This window comes from Rhincodon typus, chromosome 2 (assembly GCF_021869965.1).
Source record: "Rhincodon typus isolate 14 chromosome 2, sRhiTyp1.1, whole genome shotgun sequence".
In the NCBI taxonomy this organism is placed as follows: Eukaryota; Metazoa; Chordata; class Chondrichthyes; order Orectolobiformes; family Rhincodontidae; genus Rhincodon; species Rhincodon typus.
Genome location: NC_063333.1, coordinates 110,433,946 through 110,457,362, shown reverse-complemented (window position 1 = coordinate 110,457,362; position 23,417 = coordinate 110,433,946). Strand labels below are relative to the sequence as shown.

The window sequence follows — 23,417 nt, the reverse complement described above, 5'->3', positions numbered from 1 at the left end:
ACTTATCATGCTAGGTTTTTCCAGAAGATGCTACGAATTAATTTCAATCCATCATCATTTCCCTCTCCATGGATGACTTGCCCACATTCCACCTCTAAGTCAAAACGAAGTAATCAACAAGTACTCTAGCTTTGCTCTGAGCCTCTAACCGTGTCTCACCTCTTTGTCTCTGACAACCTAGACCTGCCTCTTACAACCTTCTTATTATTTGCATATGGGTAAAATATTTTTAGGTTCCCTTTTATGTTAACTGCAATTCTGTTCTCATATGCTCTCTTTGCCAGACATTTTTTTTTCTTTTCACCTCCCTTTTCAACATATTGTATTTGGTCTGATTTTCATTTGAAGAATTCACTTGAATAGCATCATACATCTTTTTTGTTTCATCAGATTCGCTATCTACCATGCAGAAGTAGATCAATTTCAGAGGAAGGGTAAATAGGTACAGGAGGAAGAAAAGAACAAAAAAAATTCCCGGATTGGGTTAATGAAGTAGAGTGGGATTAACTGCGTGATTAGTAGGGTTAAATAGCCTGGTTCTGTGCTTTAAATTTCTTTCTAAGTTAATGTAGGACAGATGACTGTTCAATCAAGTTCTCAAGCTAGTTACTGATTAAATTTACCAGCAACAAAAATCTAGATCATTTGATTCTGTCTGATTTGAAACAAAATGCACACAGAATAATGTGCAATGGCCTTTTTGTAACATCATTTACCAAGCTTTCTGCAAGTTTTGTATTGTTGTGATATGAAAAGAAACAGAACAACAAAACAGTTACAACTTGTGCTTGTGATACCACTCCTACCCTTTCCACTTTATTAGATTACTTGTCTGATATTGAAACAAGAAAAATAAATTTTATTCACACAATATCTCCCATATTCTTTGTAACATCCCAAGAACTGCAAAGCTAATGAAATACTTTAAAAGTAGTTTTGAAAAAACAGTGCACAAATCCTTTATGCAGAGCTGAGTTGTTATTCATGATAAGACATTAATACCTCTGAAATGGAAGCTTTAACACATGTCCTTCTGACATGGAACCAAAAATTCCACAATTAATCAGAAACTAACACATCGTCCTTAATAATTATGGATTCTTAAGACTTTTCATGTGACCGGTAGCAGCTCCTCACAGACTGTGTGGTTCAGTTGGAGCAGCAGTTGGACACACTGAGGAGGATACAGGGCTGGCTGCTCAACTTTTCAGGGTTTCCTTGTTTTAGGCAAGATAGAGAGGAAAGTAATAGAGGTGGAGGAGTTCCATTACTAATCAGGAAGAATGTCACATCTGCACTCAGAGAATATACTGGAAGGCTCATCCACTGAGGCAATATGGGCTGAGCTCAAAAATAAGATGGGTGCAATCACTGACAAAGGATTCTGCTGTTGCACCCCCCTAAACCCCCACAGCCACTGAGACATTGAGGAATAAATATGAAGGCAGATTATGGAAAAATGCAATAACAGCACCATTGTCATAGTGGGTGACTAACTTCCTCAATATTGACGAGGACTCCCTTACAGCAAGAGGCTTAGACAGGGCAGAATTTGTTAACTGCATCCAGGATAGTTTTTTGAAACAGTATGTGGATAGTCCAACTAGAGAAGGGGCTATTCTGGAACTTGTATTCGCCAATGAGCTTGGCCTTCAGTGGGAAAGCATTTTAGAAAAAGTGATTACAACTCCTTAAGTTTTACGATAGCTATGAATAAGGATCAGTCAGGACCTTGAGGGAAGGTACGAAATTTGGGGAGGGCAAGTTACGTCTGTATTAGACAGGAACAAAGGAGTGTTTATTGGAAGGAGCTGTCATCAGGTAAGTCCACATTTGACCTCTGGGGAACAAAAACAGAAGTTGCTGGAAAAGCTCAGGAATTCTGGCAGCATCTGTGAAGAAAAACCAGAGTTAACCCTTCTGAGGAACAGTCACCTGAAACGAAATGTTAACTCTGATTTCTCTTCACAGATGCTGCCAGACCTGCTGAGCTTTTCCAGCAACTTCTGTTTTTGTTTCTGATTTACAGAATCCACAGTGCTTTCTGCTTTTATTTACTCGTGGGAGTTGTTTAAAGACTTACTGAACAGAGTTCAGGACTGGTATGTCCCAGTAAGGAGGAAGGACAAAGCGGCAAGGTAAGGGACTCTTGGATAATGAGGGAGGTTGTCAATTTAGTCAAAATGGAAAAAGAAGCATGTGTAAAGTTTAGGAAGCTAAAATCGGACAGCACCCATGAGGAATATAAAGAAAGCAGGAAAGAACTCAAGCAGGGAATTAGGAGAGCAAGTAGGGGCCATGAAATGACCTTCGCAAGTAGGGTTAAAGAGAATACCAATGCATTCCAAAGACACATTAAAAAAAAGAGAATAACTAGGGTGAAGGTAGCATAAAGAAGCGCACTTGTGCCTGGGGGCAGAGGATGTGAGCAAAATCCTAAATAATACTTTGAGTTGGTATTCACCCAGAAGAAAGAGATGGATGATAGTGAGATTAATGTGGAGTATGTTAACGTGCTAGGGTATTTTGAGATCAAGGATGAATTGTTGTTGGGTCTCTTGAAGAGCATTAAGGTGAATATGTCCCCATGTCCCAATGGTATCTACCCCAGGTTATTGAGAGAGGCAAGACAGGAGATTGCAGGGCCTCGACCAAGATCTTGGTATCCTTGCTAGCCACTGGAGAAGTCTTGGAGGACTGGCAAGTAGCTAATGTTATTTCGCTGTTCAAGAAGGAAAATACTGTCGGTTCTGACATAATATGATAGTTTCGTTCTCGTGTGATCTTGCATTATAAGAAAATTGCGCAATAACCGCGACATTTAAAGTGATGGGGACGGAATCACATTTTAGCCAATACAGGTACAGAAAGTTCATGTTCTGCAAATAGCTTTCTATAATTCTTCAATTGCATTAAAACCAATTCGTGTTGAAGAAACACATGTTATATCAGAACCGACTGTAGGGATATTTCAGGAAACTATGACCAATCAGTCTCACTTCAGTGGTTGGGAAGCTACTGGAGAAAATTCTCAGGGATAGGATTTATGTGCATTTGGAAAAGCATGGCCTAATTAGTGACAGTCAGCATGGCTTTGTGTGGAACAGGTCATGTCTTGCTAACTTGATTGAATTTTTCGAGGAGGTGACGAAGGTGATCAATGAGGATAGAGCAGTGGGTGTTATCTATATGGATTTTAGTAAGGCTTTCGACAAGGTCCGTCATGGTGGGCTCATCCATAAGATTAAGATGCACAGAATCCATGGTGACTTGGCTGCTTGGATTCAGAATTGGCTTGCCCATAGAAGGTAGAGGGTAGTAGTGAAAGGGTGCTTTTTGGGCTGGAGGTCCATGACGAGTGGTGTTCCATAGAGAACCATATTGGGACCTCTGCTGTTTGTGATATACATAAATGACTGGGATGAAAATGTAGGTAGGTCAGTTAGTAAGTTTACAGATGATACAAAGATTGGTGGAATTATGGATAGTGTAGAACGTTGTCCAAAGATATAGCAGGATGTAGAACAGTTGCAGATATGGGCGGAGAAATAGCAGATGGAGTTTAATCCTGGTAATTGTGAGGTGCTGCACTTTGGGAGATCAAAAGTTAGGATAAGTATACAGTTAATGGCAGGACCCTGAACAGCATTGATGTACAGAGGGATCTCGGGGTTCAAGTCCATAGCTCCCTGAAAGTCGTTATGCACGTAGATAGGGTGGTAAAGAAGACGTATGGCATGCTTGCCTTTATTGTTTGGGGAACTGAGTACAAGAGTCAGGATGTCATGCTTTATAAGACATTGGTTAGGCCACAGTTAAGAGTATTGCATTCAATTCTGGTCACCACATTGCAGAAAGGATGTGGAGGCTTTGGAGAGGGTGCAGAAGAGTTTATCAGGATGCTGCCTGGATTAGAGAATATGAGCTATGAGGAAAATGAAAACAAAACTCTGTTTGTTGTCTCTGGAGCAGCAGAGGCTGAGGGAGATTTCGTTGAAATATATAAAATTCTGAGATGCATAGATAGAGTTGATGGTCGGAATCTTTTTCCCAGAGTTGCCCCTAGGGGTCATTCATTGAAGTTGAGAGGAGGAAAGTTCAAAAGAGATGTGAGGGGCATATTTTTTTCATAGAGAGTGTTAGGAGTCTGGAATACACTGCCAGGGGTAGTGGTGGAGGCAGATACGATAGGGTTTTTAACTGAATTTTAGATGAGCTCTTGAATATGGAAGGAATGGAAGCATATGTACCCGGGGCAGGCAGAAGGGATTAGTTTAATTTGGCATTATGTTCTGCATATCATTGTGGAACAAAGGAGCTGTTCATGGTGATGGAAACACCTCAGATTTTAGTGCTAAAGTTAATCTCCTCATCTTCACTTAGGACGATATGCAATGTGTAATGTGGAAGAAAGGATTGATCAAAATTTGGTGATGTATGGTCAAACGTCTTGTGTCCTGGGCCATAGGTACCACGAAGGCTTGTTAGGAACCTTGGAAATACTCCATAGACAGGGCATTAGCAAAAAAATCCTCAAGGGCTGAATAAGAAGAGGAGGAATTGCTGCATGGAATATCTCGATGGGTGTTCTGGCAAACAAAGGCTGCAGCAGAACAAAAATTCCAGATCTCTTGATTTCTTTGCCATTTGACCAAGGTTTCATTCTGTAATACTATATGTGGAATGTAATGTGCAACAGTTTCTCCATGCTAAAAGATGGCATGCACTGGCATCATCTTTTCTAATGTCGTCCTCCAAGCTCTTCCTAACTGTCAAATGGCAATGGGAGCAGGATTGTGTTGTCTGGAAGTTTCTCATCATGAGCTGGCATGAAGGTGTCAATTTAAAGACAGTAGTCTAGTACTTGGACAAGGAAAGGATAACTTTGGCAGTTGTAACAGAAATGGAGCAGCCCTTTATTTAACATCTGCTCAACCTTTATCAGAAGGTGGCTACAAAAGTTGCCGTAAACATAGTTTGTCTCACCTCTCATGTCTGGACAGCCTGTCAAGAAGAATCACCTTCTGTAGCAGGAAGACAAAAGTCATGTGGACTTTGAGTGAACACTCAGTGATATGGCTTGGGCTTATACAATTAATGGTAGGGCCTTGGGTAGTCATAGAATCCCTACGGTGTGGAAACAGGCCATTCGGCCCAACAAGTCCGCACCGCCCCTCCAAACAGCATCCCACCCAGACCCATTCCCCTAATTTCCCCATGTTTAACCCACCTAACCTAAACATCCCTGGGCACCATGGACAATTTAGCACTGCCAATCCACCTAGTCTGCACATCTTTGGACTGTCGGAGGAAACCAGAGCACCCGGAGGAAACCCACGCAGACACGGGGAGAATGTGCAAACTCCACACAGTCACCCAAGGCTGGAATCGAACCTGGGTCCCTGGCACTGTGAAGCAGCAGTACTAACCACTGAGCCACCGTGCCGCCCATAGTGTCGTAGAACAGAGGTACCAAGGGGTGCAGGTACATAATTCTTTGAAGTTTGCATTACATATAGACAGGGTGGTTAGAAAGACGTTTGGCACGCTTGCCGTCATTGCTCAGTCCTTTGAATATAGGAGTTGGGAAGTCATGTTGAGGTTGTAATGGACATTGGTGAGGCCTCTTCTGGAGTACTGTGTCCAATTCTGGTCACCCAGTTATAGGAAGGATATTATTAAGCTGGAGAGGGTTCAGAAGAGATCTACAGGATGTTGCCAGGTATGGAAGTTTTGAGTTGTAAAGAAAGGCTGGATAGGCTGGGATTTCTTTCACTGGAGCGTAGGAGGTTGAGAGGTGAGCAGATAGAAGTTTATAACACAATGCGAGGTATAGTTAGAGTTAATGGCAGTTGTCTTTCCCCTATAATATGGGATTTCAAAACTAGGGGCACATTTTTAATGCAAAAGGAGAGAGATTTAGAAAAGACATGAGGGACAAATCTTTTACACTGAGAGGGGTTTGTGTGTGGAATGAACTTCCTGAGGAAGTGGTGAACGTGGGTACAATTACAACATTTAAATAAGTACATGAATAGTAAAGGTTTGGAGGGTTACAGGCCAGGAGCAGGTAGGTGGGACTAGTTTAGTTTGGGATCATGTTCAACATGTACTGGTTAGATCGAAGGGTTGTTTCCATGCTATAGGACTCTATGGATCTATGATATTGCGACCCTGATTAAATCTGGCTGGAATTGTCCCTGGCAAGGAAAGTTTCTTTGCTAAACTTAAGAAATCTCTTGTGGAGTACTGAAAGAGCCTAGGCTTAGTCTTCTTGAAGACTTAAACACCAGAGCTGGAAGAGTTTTCACTTTTGAAATAGAACCATTGGAAGAGAAGCAATTGGAGGTATAAACTCCAACTGCATTCTAGTTTGTACAGGGCTCATCATCATGAATACTGTTTTCTGCCAGAAGAATAAGTACAAAACATCTTGGCAACACACAGGATCCAAACATTGGCAAGCAAGTACATCATCATATGTGCCATTAATCACAAAAATGTCCACACCTCCAAAACAATGACAGTAGCAGATGGCTGCTGGACCAATCACTGATTTACTTGTTCAATCTCATCCATCAAACTAACCCACAAATGACAGATGCATTAGAAGAGATGTCCATAAAAGATTAATGTTGAAGCTCAAAAGGATCCAAATGAAACAGATCATGTCCAAAATCCCTTAGGGAAAAATCTTTGAAACTTCAAAGAACAGAAAATGCATGTTAACAATGCCTAGCTGACTTTAAGTCCAATATCATCACTGACTGCAAAGAGACATTTGGATTTTCTGTCAGGAAATCAGGCAGATTTGGTTTGCTGAAGAATGATTAGGATATTAATGAACTCATTGATCACCAGTGCAAGACTTTCAGTGCCTGGCAGAATGACTCGATTTCAAAGTCAAAAAACTGGCTTATTAATAAACAAAGGGAGAGGTATAAAGGAAAACCAAATCATGAAGAGCCAGTGGTCATGAGCAAGGCATAAGAATTTCAACATTTCACTGACATGAATGATGTCTGTTGCTTCGTCACCACTATAAAAACCACTTTATGACTCAACTGTTAAAGGACCAGCTCCTCCGAGGTGTGAAGACGATAGAAATCAGATTGTGGAAAAGGAAGTTATTAATGCTCATTGAGGAAGCATTTAAGATCTTTTGATCAATAATCCATTTTGCCGAGAATGTTTTCAATTCCAATCCATTATATCCAGTTACAGAAGAGCTTGGAACTCCCCCACACCTATGAAGGTGATGAAAACCATTACAGAAAGGAAGAACAACGAAACAGCAGGATGTGGTGGAATCACCATGGAAATCTTAAAGCCTCAAGGAAAGGAACTGACATTATAGTTGCACATGCCTTTCCTACAGGCCTGGAAAGGAGGAAGAGGAAGTCTCCAATGATCTCAAGTACACCAGGATTGTAACAAGTATCAAGGAAAGGGACAAATCCACCTGTGGAAATTACAGGAGCATGTAATTGACTCATAGAGTCACACAGCTATACAGCATGGAAACAGGTCCTTCAGTCCAACTCGTCCATGATGACCAGATATCCTAAGTTAATCAGGTCCCATTTGCCAGTGTTTGGCCCATATCCCTCTAAGCCTGTCCTATCAAAAACCGATCCAGATGCCGATCAAATGTTGTAGTTGTACCAGCCTCCACCACTTCCTCTAGCAGCTCATTCCACACACGCACCACCCTCTGTGTGAAAAAGTTACCCCTTAGGTCCCTTTTAAATATTTCCCCTCTCACCTTAAACCTATGCCTTATAGCTTTGGACTCCCCCACTCTTGGGAAAAGACCTCGGCTATTCACCCTATCCATGCCTCTCATGATTTTATACACCTCTAAAAGGTCACCCCTCAGCCTCCGATGCTCCAGGGAAAATAGCCCCAGCCTATTCAGCCTTTCCCTATAGCTCAAACCCTCCAATGCTGGCAACATCCTTGTAAATCTTTTCTGAACCCTTTCATATTTCACAACATTGTTCCTATAGTAGAGAGACCAGAACTGCACACAGTTTTCCGAAAGTGGCCTAACCAATGTCCTGTACAGCTGTAAGATGATCTCCCAACTCCTATACACAATGACACAAAAACAAAGTTGCTGGAAAAGCTCAGCAGGTCTGGCAGCATCTGTGAAGGAAAAAACAGAGTTAACGTTTTGGGTGCGGTGACTCTCCCTCAGAACTGGTGGTGGTAGGAAAACGTCAGTTTATACTCATTGCACTGACCAATAAAGGCAAGTGTACCAAACGCCTTCTACACTATCCTGTCTACTTGGGATTCCATTTTCAAGGAAGTATGAATCTGCACCCCATGGTCTTTTCGTTCAGCAAGACTCCCCAGGACTTTACCATTTAGTGTCTAAGTTCTGCCCTGATTTGCCTTTCCAAAATGCAGCACCTCACATTTATTTAAATTAAACTGCATCTGTCACTCCTTGGCCCATCTGATCAAGATTCTGTTGTACTCTGAGGTAACCTTTTCTGCTGTCCACTACACCTCTAATTTTGGTGTCATTTGCAGATTTACTGACCATACCTCTCATGTTCACACCTAAATCATTTATGTAAATGATGAAAAGCATTGGACCTAGCACTGATCCTTGTGGCACAGTCCTCCACTCTGAAAAGTTTTGCTGTCCATCACAGGAAAGATATTTACAAGAACCTTTCTGAAGCCCTTCACGTTATACTTTCCAAAGTACACCTCAATATTGACCTAGATATCAGAAAGACAACAATATACCCAATCATCCTCAATCTCAATATTGGTTGAGAACATCAAGAGGTGCAGCCAACACAATTTTCATAACTTATCAACTACAAGAAAAAAAGTTGAAAATAAAATCAGATGCTTCACATTGCATTTCTTGACTTGAAAGTATTTGATTCTGCAAATCACTGAAGATTCTACTGAAGTAATCCTCCAAAATTCATCACAATTCCTTATCTACTTTGATATGTTAGCAGTGAACCTTAGCAATGGGTATTCAATCTCCTCCCAGACGACAAATACTGTTTGAAATGTAATGTTTCTGTTTTAAGTGTCAGCTCTCACCTCCCCTTAATTTGATGGTTTTCCAAAGCCCTAGATCCACAAGTAATATAATTGGCCACCAGTTCAATACTTGAAAACATGCGTTCTGATCTCTGCACAAAGTCAAGTCCCAGGTTGACGCTTGACATTGAATACCGGTTTTCTGGCTGACCTCATAATGTACCATGCTTTTTAACGTGTAGCTACAGCAGTTCTTCCCTGTAACTCTATATCTTTAGTTGACAGATCAGTTGAAGCTTTGGATGCCCTTTCTTTCTCCCCAACTGGAATATATTTGCTCTATATCCAAACCATCACCACTGTAAACTGCGTCTTTTATTAAGTCATGTTTTGACTGCCAGTGTTTGATTCCAGTCCACCTGGGCAGGAACCACTTTCAACTCACTGAAATTTACTTTCCTTCAGTTAAGCATTTAAATGCTTGATTATATTTATCCTTTTCCATGATATTACCATTTCCCAAGTGGTCTTACAAATAAACATGTTATGCTCCCCCTTTTTCATTTCTCAGAATTAGGTAAAACACTGGTCCCTTTCTTGATGAGCTGAAAATACATCGCAAAGAAAATTGTCTTGTATATATTTCAGGATTTCCTCCCTGCTTGGGCCTGTCATGGCCAGATGGGGGAAATAGTCTGAAAGGTTAATGGAATGCTGCTAATATGCCAGAATACTAAATGGTCACCGAAGGTTAAATTATGAGGAGAGTGTATCTATTCTCTTGACTTTAGAAATTTAAAGTTTTCAAGATACTACAGGAAAGTGCTGGGTAGATAGAATGTACCTATTTCAGCTGGTTGGGGAATTTAAGACTGGTCTTTCAGAAGTGTCGTTAGGAAATAGTTTTATTTGTGTAGAAGGGTCAAACTCTCTTGGGCTGTTGATACTAGATCATTCATTAATTGTAAAACTGAGACTGATGGATTTTTGTTAATCTAAGATTTAAAAAATACAGCGTGTAACCAGAAATATGGAATTACATTAGAGATCAGCCAAAATCTCATTGAAGGGCAGAACTTGTTTGGGGGGTGCAAAATGGTTGTTCATATTCCAGTGATCTTTGCTCCTAACTCTGCTGTTACTAGCACAATATATATAAATAATTGAAGATGTGCACTGGCATTATTACAACTTGCTATTGTTACAACTTTCTGTAAAATGCGTGCAAAATAGTTTGTCTACCTGCTTCCCAATCATTGGTGGCCGACAGTATATACTCAGTGGTGAAATAGCTCTTCTATTAATTTTAACTGAATGTGCTTTGTGTTTGGCCCTTCAACTACATCTCTTTGGTGCTACAATAATTTCCTTGATCAATACTGCAAAACCGCTCATTTTTTCTTTTCCCCAATGTTTCCTAAATACTTCATTGGCAGGAACAGTAAGTTCATAATCCTTCCATTCTTTGAATCATTACAGCCTGTAGGTATTGATGCGTCCCCGGGTACATGCTGCAAATATTTGTTCAGTCATAGGGGTACCCTGAAAATACTGTCAATATTCACAGAATTCCAAAAATACTGTCCAAATATTGACGCACCCTAGGCACTTCTTAAAAATATATGCATTCACCTAGGAACTGCCTGCAAATAACTCCAGGAATATCCAAAAACCAGTGGCATGCTTCCTCGAACAACCTCCTAGTACTGACACTCTTTGAGGCACACCCAGCAGATACTGATGCATTTCCTGGTATACCTAGTAATCCCTGATATATACTCAATAAAGATTTGCAATGGCTCCTATGTAACTTTGCAAAGATAATTGTAGCCATGCAAAAGAAAATAATGTTATTAGTGCAGAATGGATCTTTTAATTAGTGAAAAGTAACAGAACATCTTGGTAAAGTCAAGGAATATAGAATGTGTGTGGACTGAGTGCAGGTTGTATTTTGCCTGGTGACACATTTTCAAATGTGTGTCCTCCCTACCTCCAGGTCTCTTCTTCCTGCAGTCTGAAAAATTATGATCTATGTACTACTACCAGTTCTTGTTTTATATAACTCAACATTGGCACTTATCACTATTCAGTCCCATATTTTGTGTATTTGCACTTCTCTGCCCTGTCTGCCAAATGCCAGCGATATTTCATTGACTAGATGCAACCAATTTGATTTGCACAACTGACTTTTAATTTCCTGTTGCACCTCCTTCCTACTCCTCCCCGAAGAAGATAAACCTTTGAAAGTTTCTGCAACATTATTACCTAACCAAAGGGCTTTGTTTCTCACATTGATCATTTGTTTTTGTTTGTTATCCTAATATTGATATCTTAGGATCAACAAATTTTCACAGAACTTTGAATATTTTATAGCACACCCCACCTTCCTGTTATCTGTTTTGTTTTAATTTAGTAATAAGCTCAAAGTTAGTAAAGTGAAAGACAAAACATGATGGCTCACATATTACCTTTCGAGCCTTTGCATTGTCAAGGCTAAAGTCTTGTTGAGTTCTTCTATCACTTTACTAGTAGATACTGCTGGATGGGTAGGTAGTCCACCGGTTAACAATGAAGAATGGGAGCCTCCAAATAACTGCTGGTGCTGATTAGCGGCAAGCTGGGAAGGCAATAACTGATGCTGTGCGGAAGATTGCTGGGAGATTTTCTGCACGACAGAATAGGACATGGGTGGAGAGTCTGCAGTCTGTGGTGGAATGCAAATCATCACTTTCTTTGGAGGTAGAGGGGGTGATAGCCTCACAGGTGGCATACAAGGCAGCTTCACAGGCTGGCCAGTGTCTGATTAAGAAAAATAAAACATATTAAATACACTCGGCAAATAACTCAGCAGCCATTTAGTCATTTTCTACTTTCCCCTGCTGTTTCCTCATTGACCTTGATTGATTTGAAAAAAGATAGCAATTCATTCTGTGACAACAAGGTGCAGGGCTGGATGAACACAGCAGGCCAAGCAGCATCATAGGAGCAGAGAGGCTGACGTTTCGGGCCTAGACCCTTCATCAGAAAAGGGGGAGGGGAAGGGGGTTTTGAAATAAATAGGGAGAGAGTGGGAGGCGGATAGAAGAGGGATAGAGGAGAGGATAGGTGGAGAAGAAACAAACAGGTCGAAGAGGCGGGGATGGGGCCAGGAAAGGTGAGTGTAGGTAGGGAGTTAGGAAGGGGATAGGTCAGTCCAGGGAGGACGGACAGGTCAAGGGGGCGGGATGAGGTTGGTCGGTAGGAGATGGAGGTGCGGCTTGAGGTGGGAGGAGGGGATAGGTGGGAGGAAGAACAGGTTAGGGAGGCAGGGACGAGCTGGACTGGTTTTGGGATGCGGTGGGGGGAGGGGAGATTTTGAAACTTGTGAAATCCACATTGATACCATTGGGCTGCAGGGTTCCCAAGCGGAATATGAGTTGCTGTTCCTGCAACCTTCGGGTGGCATCGTTGTGGCACTGCAGGAGGCCCAGGATGGACATGTCGTCTGAGGAATGGGAGGGGGAGTTGAAATGGTTCGCGACTGGGAGGTGCAGTTGTTTGTTGCGAACCGAGCGTAGGTGTTCTGCAAAGCGGTCCCCGAGTCTCCGCTTGGTTTCCCCGATGTAGAGGAAGCCACACCGGGTACAGCGGATGCAGTATACCACATTGGCAGATGTGCAGGTGAACATCTGCTTGATGTGGAAAGTCTTCTTGGGGCCTGGGATGGGGGTGAGGGAGGAGGTATGGGGGCAGGTGTAGCACTTCCTGCGGTTGCAGGGAGAAGTGCCGGGTGTGGTGGAGCTGGAGGGGAGTGTGGAGCGGACGAGGGAGTCACGGAGAGAGTTGTCCCTCCAGAAAGCAGATAAAGGTGGGGAGGGAAAGATGTCTTTGGTGGTGGGGTCGGATTGCAGATGGCGGAAGTGTCGGAGGATGATGCGTTGGATCCGGAGGTTGGTGGGGTGGTACGTGAGGACGAGGGGGATTCTTTTTTGGTTTTTATTGCGTGGACGGGGTGTGAGGGATGAGGTGCGGGAGATGTGGGAGACACGGTTGAGGGCGTTCTCGACCACCGAGGAGGGGAAGTTACGGTCCTTGAAAAACGAGGACAACTGAGATGTACGGGAGTGGAATGCCTCATCCTGGGAGCAGATGCGGCGGAGGTGAAGGAATTGGGAATAGGGGATAGCATTTTTGCAGGAAGGTGGGTGGGAGGAGGAGTATTCTAGGTAGCTGTGGGAGTCGGTGGGCTTGAAATGAATATCGGTTTCTAGGTGGTTGCCCGATATGGAGACAGAGAGGTCCAGGAAGGGGAGAGAGGTGTTAGAGATGGTCCAGGTAAACTTAAGGTTGGGGTGGAAGGTGTTAGTGAAGTGTATGAACTGTTCGAGCTCCTCGTGGGAGCACGAGGCGGCGCCGATACAGTCATCAATGTAACGGAGGAAGAGGTGGGGTTTAGGGCCGGTGTAGGGATTGTTCCACGTAACCTACAAAGAGGCAGGCGTAGCTTGGGCCCATGCGGGTACCCATGGCTACCCCCTTTGTCTGTAGGAAGTGGGAGGAATTGAAAGAGAAGTTGTTGAGTGTGAGGACGAGTTCGGCTAAGCAGATGAGGGTGTCAGTGGAGGGGGACTGGTCGGGCCTGCGGGACAGGAAGAAGCGGAGGGCCTTAAGGCCATCTGCATGGGGAATGCAGGTGTAGAGGGACTGGACGTCCATGGTAAATTATCAGAAGAGGTTAACATAGAGAGTGGAAGCACATAAGAACATGAGGTGTAGGCCATTTAGCCCTTTAGGCCTGCTTGCCATCCTAAAGGATGATAGCTGATCAGCCATCAACTCTTCTTTTGTGCCATTGCCTCAAAGCCTTTAACTCCTTGATATTAAAAAAAACTATTTACATCCTCTTTAAATATCTTCAATGATTTAGCTTCCACAGTTCTCTGCAGTAGAGAATTCCAGATGTTCACTTGTGCCCTCCCACTCCCCCCCCTTATTCTACAATGATGTGCCTTTGTTCAAGATTCCTCCACTAGTGGAAACATCTTCTCAATATTTACTCCATCACGCCCCCTCAGAGTCTTGTATGATTCAACAAGATCACCCTTCATTCTCCTAAGCTGTAATAAATAAAGTCTGAGCCTGTTTATCCATTATTTGCTAAATCAATCTCTTCATCTTAGGAATCAACTCAATCTCTTTTGAACTGCTTCTAAATGTCACTACATTCTTTCTTAAATACAGGGTCCAAAACCGTATTACAGTACTGTACACTGGTAGTAGCAATTCGAGCACCTATAAAAGTGAATAATTCCTTAGCCCTGGATGAGATGTAACCCAGATATTCAGGGAGACAAACCAGGAGATATCAAAGGCCTAGCAGTAATTTTCATTCTTTCTGGTCACAAGTGAGGTCCAAGAAGACTGGAGCATCACAAATTCAAATTCAGTAGGTAGAGAAGGCAAATATTGATTCTTGTTTCAAAGGGAATGCAGCATAAAAATAGGCCTTGCTAAAACTATACAAGACACTAGTCACACCACAACTGGAATACTGTGAATAGTTTTAAGTCCCTTATCTAAGGAAATATATACTGGCATTTTAGGTAATATAGAGCAGATTTGTCCACTAGGTTCATCCTGGGTATGGAGAGACCCTCTTATAAAGAGAGTTCATAGAATCCCTACAGGTGGAAGCAGGCTATTCAGCCCATCGAGTCCAATACTGAACCTCTGCAGAGCATCCCACCCAGACCTTCCCCATCTCTGTAACCCTTTATTTCCCACGGACAATCCGTGCAGGATATTATGCACCTCCCTGCACACTATGGGCAATTTAGCACAGCCAATCCACATAACCTGCACAACTTTGGACTGCGGGAAGAAACCTGAGTATCTGCAGGAAACCCACATAGACATGGGGAGAATGTGTAAATTCCACACAGACTCTTGCCTGAGGCTGGAATTTAACCTGTAAGCCCAGCACTGTAAGGCAGCAGTGCTAACCACCGAGCCACTGTACCACCCAGAGAGGTTGAGTAGGTTAGGCCTCTACTTATTGGAGTTTCGAAGTCTGAGAGGCAACTGTATTGAAACATATAAGATACTTTGGGGACTTGCCTGGGTAGATGTGGAAAGGTTGTTTTCTCTTGTGTGAAAGTCTAGGATCAGAGGCCAGGGCATAATCTCAGAATAAAGGGGTCGCACATTTAAGATAGAGACGAGGAAGAGGTTCTCTCAGAGTGTTGTAATGCTGTGAAATTCTTTACTGCAAAGGGCTGTAGACGCTGGGTCATTAAGTACATTCAAGGCTGAGATAGATAGACATTTTTTAATCAGTAAGGGAATCAAGGGCAATGGAGAAAAAGCAGAAACGACGTGTTGAGGATCATCAGATCAGCCACGATCTCACTGAACAGTGAATTAGGTTGCTCACAATGTGGTCTCCTTTACATTGGAGAAACAAAGCACTGTACAGGATGGGCTGAAGAAGTAAACTTATCGATGGTATTTGACAGCTGCATGACCTTGAACAAGTCCTGTGAACATTCCTACACACGCTGAAGCCGGCACAACCAACGTGTTTTTCTGTGCCTTACAGTTTCTTACACTGTATAAGAGAGAGATTTCATTCCAAGTCATTGGATTTCACCTCGGACCAGAATCGTGAACGGTGCCAGGAACAAGTTCAGCCTCCAGATCAGCTGTCGATCGAGGGGTCCCTGATGGCAGAAGAGCGTGAGGCTTATTGTTTTCTTCCTCTCCTTTTCATTCCTTTTATTTACTTAATAAATGTTCCATTCTTTTATTGTCTTTTAATATTACTCAATAAATGTTCATATTTAAGCAAATTGCTGTTGTTGAGCCTTCTCTTAACTACATTTAACTGAATCCGAAAAGAACCGCTTTGATACACTCTATGATCCAAGACAAGCGCAGACTGGGTGATTGATTTGTAGAATACCTCCATTCTCTCGGCAAAAATGGCCCTGAGCTTCCAGGTGCCTGCCACTTCAACACATCACCATGTTCCCTGGCTAACATTTCAATCTCAGGCTTGTTGCTGTGCTCCAGCGAAGCTCAGCGCGAGCTGGAAGAACAACACTTCATTTTCCGCTTGGGAACTCTGCAGTCTTTGGACTTAATATTGAGTTCTGCAATTTAGGGCTTTAGGCCATGCTCTTACTCCAACATCCACATACCAGGCCTTGTTATCACATGGGCTGCTACCACACACTACCCATTGTCAGCTATTAAAAGCACCCTTTAACAGCTATTCATTTCCCCAGATTGACTTTTAACCACTCCTTTGTCAGTCCAACTGGTTTTCTCTCTCTTTGTGCTCTATCTTTGATCAAAGATAGTGGCGAAGTAAGACTGCTGAGGTGGAGCTCGTCCGCGTCCAATTCTTTTCCCTTTTTTTTCTTTTCATTCTTTTGTTCTTTTTTCTCCTTATCTCCCATCCTCGGGCAGCATCTGCGATGTCTGGGGTGAAGCCAGTGCATTCTCCCAGCCTTGAGGTGAATCGAGAGTGGACTCCCATTCTTGAGGTGAAACCGGTGTAGACCCCTGCCCTCAAGAGCCTCAAGGTGAGGCCCGGTATGGTCTGGAAGTGAGGTCCCAATGTGGAGTGGAGACAAGGCCCGGAGTCGTCTGCTCCATCTTCACTGTTTGGAAGGACTATAATTCTGAACTTCTTATTTCTTTATTTTTCTAATTTATTTCTAAGATTTAGTACCTAGATGCCTTTTGTAAATAAAACGGCACCATAAGTGGTGGCTTTGTAAACTTTTCAGTGTATCATGTGAGAACATGTGAAATAAACCTAATTCTAATCTCCACCTATCATTTACTCCTGCCCCTTCCTCCACCCCATCTTCTGTATAAATATCAACCTTTTCATAGCTACCATCCGTTCTGAAGAGGGCTTGTTGGATATGAAAGGTTAACTCTGATATCTCTCCACAGATGCTGCCAGGCCTGCTGCGTTTTTCCAGCAATTTCTGTTTTTGTTTTTTTGTTGGCGAATTAGGCTTTATGGGCTTAATGGCCCTATATCTGCTCCTACATCTTATGGAGGACTGCAACTGTTGTCTCATTATTAAGTAAGGGACAGACCACAAAATTATAGGCCAGTCAGTCTAACCTCAGTAGTGAAAAAAGTTATTAGAAAGAATTTGAATGGTGGAATATATCTTCACTTGGAGAGACATGGATTAACAAGGGATAATCAGCATGGATCATTAAGGGAAGGTCATGTTTGACAAACTTGATAAAACTTTTTGAGGAGATAACAGGGAGTATCAATGAGGGTAATGCATTTAATGTAATCTACTAAAACTTTAGCAAGGCTTTTGGTAAGGTCCCTCATGATAAACTGGTCAAAAAGTAAGAGCCTGGCATATCCAAAATTGGCAAAGAAGCAAGAAGCACAAGATGATTGTAGAGTGATATTTGCGACAGGAAATCTGTTTCCAATGGCGTTCCACGGGCCTCAGTGCTGGAGCACTTGTGTTTATGATGTACAATAATGATTTGGACCGAAATGTAGGGCCTATGATCAAGAAGTTTGCAGATGACATGAAAACTTGGTAGCATGGTGATTAGTGAGGAGCTTAACTGGCAAGTGCAGGAGGATGTCAATGTACCAGTCAAGTGGGCTAGTAATGGTAAATCGAATTCAACACAAAAAAAATGAGGTAACACACTCAGAAGGGCTAATAAGGATTACAATATGAATGGTAGGACCCGGAAAATTATTGAAGGTTCAAAGTTTTGCAAAGTCTGTAGCTCAGGTTGTGGGTGAGGTTGTTGACTTGTTCTCATTCAGACATTTGTCAACGTGCTAGGTGACATCATCAGTGGAGCCTCCGATGAAGTTGTATTGTTCTACTCTGCTTGGAATTTATACTCTTGGGTCTGTTATGGTGAGTAGTGTTATTTCCCGTTTTGATCTATATGGGTTTGTATGTGGGGTCCAATTCTCTTTGTTTGTTGACTGCATTACGAGTGGAGAACCATGCCTCTAGGAATTCTTGTACATGTTTATGTTTGGCTTGGGCTACTATGGTTACCTTTCCCAGTTGAACTGATGGCCTTCATTGTCTGAGTGTACCGATATTAAGGAGAGTTTATCGTGCCGTTTTGCTGCTAGTTGATGTTCATGTATTTTGATGGCTAGTTCCTTCCTGTCTGTCCAATGTAATGTTTGTGGCAGTTGTTGCATGGTATTTTGTAAACTACGATGGTCCTGCATGTTGTGGGAATGGGGTCTTTAATCCTTGTAAGTGTTTGTCATAGAGTGGCTGTGGGCTTGTGGGCCACCATGATTCCTAGTGGTCTTAGGAGTCTTGTTGTCAGTTCCAATATGTTCTTGATGTATGGCAGTGTGGCCAGTGTGTTAGGATGTACTGTGTCCTCCTGTGTTGTCTGTTGAGTAGGCATCTGCGGATGAAGCTGCAGGGATATCCGTTTATAGCGAGGATTTTATATAGGTGCTCTTCCACTTTCCTGGGTGTTGCAGTGTGTCCTGACCCATTTAAATAGTGTCTTAATGCAGCTTTGTTCGTGGGCTTTGGGGTGGTTGCTGTGGAAGTTGAGGATTTGATCAGTATGGGTTGCTTTTCTGTATACTGAAGTTTGGACAGATAGGGAAAAAGTGTCTTCTGTCCACCCTTAGTAGAGGGGTCATTTACCAGGGACATCAATAAGTTAAAAGGTAGAAGGCTAAGAGGAGACTTGAGAACTTTTTCATCCAGAGAATGGTGGGAGTCTGGAACTCATTCCCTGAAAGGTGGTTGAGTCTGCAACCCATTTAAACAATATTCAACTATTTACTTGCATTGCCTCAGCCTTCAGGGCTATGGGCCAAGAGCTGGAAAATGGGATTAATGTAGTCAAATCTATGTTGACGTGCAGATACGATGGACTGAATAGCTCCTTCTATGCTGTAAATGTCTATGAATCAAAACCTGAATGGAAGATCTCACATTGATTAATGTATTTAAGCAGCACAACTGATTGCAATTGATTCAGGATTGAAACAATACATCGTCTTCCACCTGCTCCAGAGGTATGTAACAACATCTCTGAACAAGCTGATTCGAAAATAGCTATGTCAATGCAAAAAAAAAGCGTCTTATGGCAGTTATAGTGGTAGTGCCCTTATCTCACTGTCAGAATGTTCATGCCTCACCTGCCTTGGAGGTGTCATGACCTGTCTGAACAGGTTAGTTAGAGGCATATCAATGAACTGAATTTAAAATAATTGCAGCAGCAGGAGACACCAAGCTAGATCAGGCTGCAATTGATTACTAATCAGGTGACAAACATTGGATTAAATTAACACAAATTGGTAACACGATGAATTTTTTTGCCACTTGGACTTCAGAACTTAGCATAGAGTTGCTGGAGGGAGGGTGCAGAATTGGCAGCTGCTACGGGTTTTAAATGCCTGCAACAATTCAAAGGGCTTGGCTATTTTCCCAATTGTGGAAACTGCATTGCTAGTATTGCTGCTGCTACATTTTAGCAACAAGGGAATATTGAGATACGTTCATCTCTCCATTGTAGCAGCTACTGTTGGTATCTGAAGTACATAGTTTCCCATTATCTAGTGTTTGGACAAATACATTTGTTCACTGCGACTTAGCATATTCATGTAACCTCTGGTGTCATGATCTGGAAATAAAAGGTTTTGGACAATAATTACTTTACACACTACATGAAAAATGGTGTCAGAAATATATAGCTTTGAATGAATGGATTTTGATGGCTAAAATCAGAGAATAAGCAGAACTTTAAGTTGTAAGTTGGTGCAGGGTGGAATTAGTCACTTTGATATTGACTTTTCCAGTACCTGAATCTCTGTACATGAAAGAAATTTGCGGTTTTATCCAGTCTCAGTGGTAGACTTATGAGATTGTCACTGTCACAGTTAAATAAAAAAAACCTGAACAAATGAGAGTAGCAGTGATGGGGTAGGAATGTCGCAATCTGCATTGCACTCATTGAGGAGCACCACCATGATAACCAACTGCAAAAATCAAATTTATGATCTATGAAGCTATGTTTCATTCTGCTACCTGACCTGTCCAATACTACTATCAACTTGGATCCCAACAGTTGACCTGCTGAGAGAAGAGGAAAGGAGACGACTGTCAGTAAAGATAATAACACATGCAGAAGCCTTGAACTGGCTAACTGTTCAGGGAAGAGTGCTGATGGGCAAACTGATTAAGCTTTCCACTGTACTAAGAGGCAACTCAAACTTCCCAAGCACAAATCAATGCTGAAAACAAAAGTCAACTTACTTCAGGGCCAATTGAAAGACCAAAGCCTATGTACAGCATGTTAATACTGTGGAGTACATCACAAAAAGGAAAAGGAACGATGTCCAGCAAATGCAAAGCAGTGCCCTCACTGGAAGAAGTTGAACCCTATGAATGCAAGTAATTTGCTATAAAGAGAAAAAGCAAGTTTGTAAAGGTAGTTTGTGGAGAGATGACGGATGATGATTCTGACAAACAACTAAATTACATTCATACGTTCCAGAAAAAAAAAATAGGATGGCACAGTGCCTCAGTGGTTAGTACTGCTGCCTCACAGCGCCAGGGACCTGATCAGAGGTATAAATAGAGTAGACAGCCAGAGACCGTTTCCTAGGGTGACGGTAGCTATTACGAGGGGGCATAGTTTTAAAGTGAGTGGAGGTAGATATAGGGGAGACGTCAGAGGTAGGTTCTTTACTCAGAGAGTGGTCGGGGCCTGGAATGCATTGCCGGAGAGGGTAGTGGAGTCGGCCTCATTAGGAGCATTTAAGCGGCTATTAGATAGGCATATGGATGATAGTATAAGGTAGGGGTGGAGGTTAGATAGACCTTAGGATTATGGTAAAAGAGCCTGTACTGTGCTGTACTGTTCTATGTTCGATTCCACTCTTGGGCAACTGTTTGTGTGGAGTTTGCACATTCTTCCCGTGGCTGCGTGGGTTTCCTCTGGGTGCTCTGGTTTCCTCCCACAGTCCAAAGATGTGCAGGCCAGGTGGATTGGCCATGCTAAATTGCCCGTAGTGTTCAGAGATGTGTAGATTAGGTGGGTTATAGGGGGATGGATCTGGGTGGGATGCTCTGAGAGTCGGTGTGGACTTGTTGGGCCAAAGGGCCTATTTCCATACTGTAGGGATTCTATGATTCTAAACAACCAGAGCAGGTTGGCACAGGTAGATCTTGAGGTCAAAAGTGGTTTGTGACCATTGGAATGATAAATGTAGAAAGCCAACATCAAGATAAAATGAATTGTCAGATAGACACATGTGCAACATCCTGAACTTTACAGATTGTATAATATTGTTCAAAATGGTGACCAAACATGGCATCATTATTGGTAAAGTTGAAGCTTTAGGCTAGGAGCAATGCACATCCCAAGATAAAAAATAAATCTGAGAGTCCAATGCAACAAGATAAAGGAAGATCTTCAATTTCAGACAGTCAAAGTTAAGCAAGATCCCCTCAATCTCAGCTGCAATGAATAAATAGTTTGGACTGGTAACTCTGCACATGTCAGAAGAAATTTTCAGTATTTTGCTTGGCACCAACCTACTGACTGCTGAACAGATCCTGACAGCTTACAAAGATGCTTTCACAAGTCCTAGGTATCTTCCTGGTAAATTTTATCTTGAATTCAATGAGAGTATGAGGAGAGTTGAAGCGAAAATTCCTACAAACTGGACGGCAGTGGGGAAAAAAACCCTGGAAGGCCAAGAGTGTGTATAGATTTAAAGGCCCTCAATAAAATTTGAACATATCATATTACTCTGTGTCAACCATTGAAGAAAGTCCACTTCACTGTGATAAAGAAAAGGTTTTAACTACACTAGGTGCTAACGATGGATACTGGCAAATAAATGGGAAAGAAAGCAGCAATATTCTGACTAACTTTTGGATGTCATTTGGCCGGTTGTATAGCATGGGCTGAAAGGATAAAAGCATGGGCTGAAAGGATAAAAGTTAATGATATTCGAAAGCTGCATGAGAAAATAGATTGTACAGGATGGGAAAATAGACTGGGAAAGTTTAGAATAATACTTAACAAGCTGCATGACCTTGTAAGAGTCCTGTGAACATTCCTTTACAAATTGAAGATGACAGCTGCACTTGTTTTCCCATCCTGTGTTGTCTGTGCCAGCCAGCAGTTTTGTCTGTTGAATCTGTTGTTTTCTGTACTGGTTGTTTTTGATACTGTATGAGAAAGAGAGTTTTGTTCCAAGCTGCTGCTGCTGCTGGACTTCACCTCAGACTGGGATTGTGAACGGTGCCAGGAACGAACCTAAGCCTCCAGACCAGCCATCATCGAGGGGACCCCAAACGACAAAGGGATGTGAGACTTGTTGCTTGTTTTTTCCCTTTTTCTCTTCCATTTATTATTACCACTATAATCATTTATTATTGCCACTATTATCATTTATTATTACTTAATAAACATTCATATTTAAGCAAACTGCTGTTGTTGAGCCTTCTCTTAATTATATTTACCCGAATCTGAAAAGAACCGTTTGGATACACACTGTGATCCAAGACAGAGGTACAGTTGGTTACACATTCCTTTCGGTTAATGTTTTAACGAAGATCTGTAGCTCGGGTTGTGGTTGGAGTTGTTGGTTGGTTCGCCGAGCTGACTGGTTTTCCTGCAAATGTTTCGTCACCCTTCTAGATGACATCTTCAGCACTGTCTAGCCTCTGCTGAAGCACTGTGATAAACAAACATGTTGAAATAGACCCTATCCACATACCACTATGGTACAGAATCGGAAACAAGACTACCCACTGGACCATATAAATTCAGAGCGGGACAGAACAACAGTGCTCCAACGGAGGCTACACAGCACTGAAGATGTCACCTAGAAGGGCGATGAAATGTTTGCATGAAAATCAGTCAGCTTGGCGAACCAACCAACAACTTCATACCTTTTGGTATTTTTACTGAAGAATACAGACTCAGACAGCATGAAATAGTCAATTATCTATTAGAAATGATTGTGGATGGTCTGGCAGGCCATGGACGTGAAGGCATGATGGAACATGCAATTATAGATCACAATCAAATTCCAGTGAGACACTAGAGGGAATGCACCACAGGAACATGAAGCTGAACAAAATATAATCTGTCATTGAAGATGAATGAAGTCAAATATATAGAACATGTACTTAAAACACTGATCTTGATAAGGCATAAGCTGCAGCAGAAATGCAGCAACAAATTAATGTGAAGCTGGTCGAACAATTTGTTTTCAATTTGTGAACTACCTAACCAAGTTCTTGGCCCAGAGATAGTAGGAACTGCAGATGCTGGAGAATCTAAGATAACAAGGTGTAGAGCTGGATGAACACAACAGGCCAAGCAGCATCAGAGGAGCAGGAAGGCTGAAG

At 42.3% G+C, this 23,417-nt stretch overlaps 1 protein-coding gene across 1 annotated transcript in view; it reads right to left on the bottom strand.

Moving 5' to 3' along the window:
• Positions 1–23,417, bottom strand: part of LOC109934509 (phosphatase and actin regulator 1-like) — a 254,101-nt gene that overhangs the window by 52,890 nt on the left and 177,794 nt on the right. Inside the window, exon 6 of the mRNA XM_048613033.1 lies at positions 11,484–11,814. Within this exon, the coding sequence (XP_048468990.1) occupies positions 11,484–11,814 (331 nt within the window). The remainder of the gene's footprint in view (positions 1–11,483; positions 11,815–23,417) is intronic.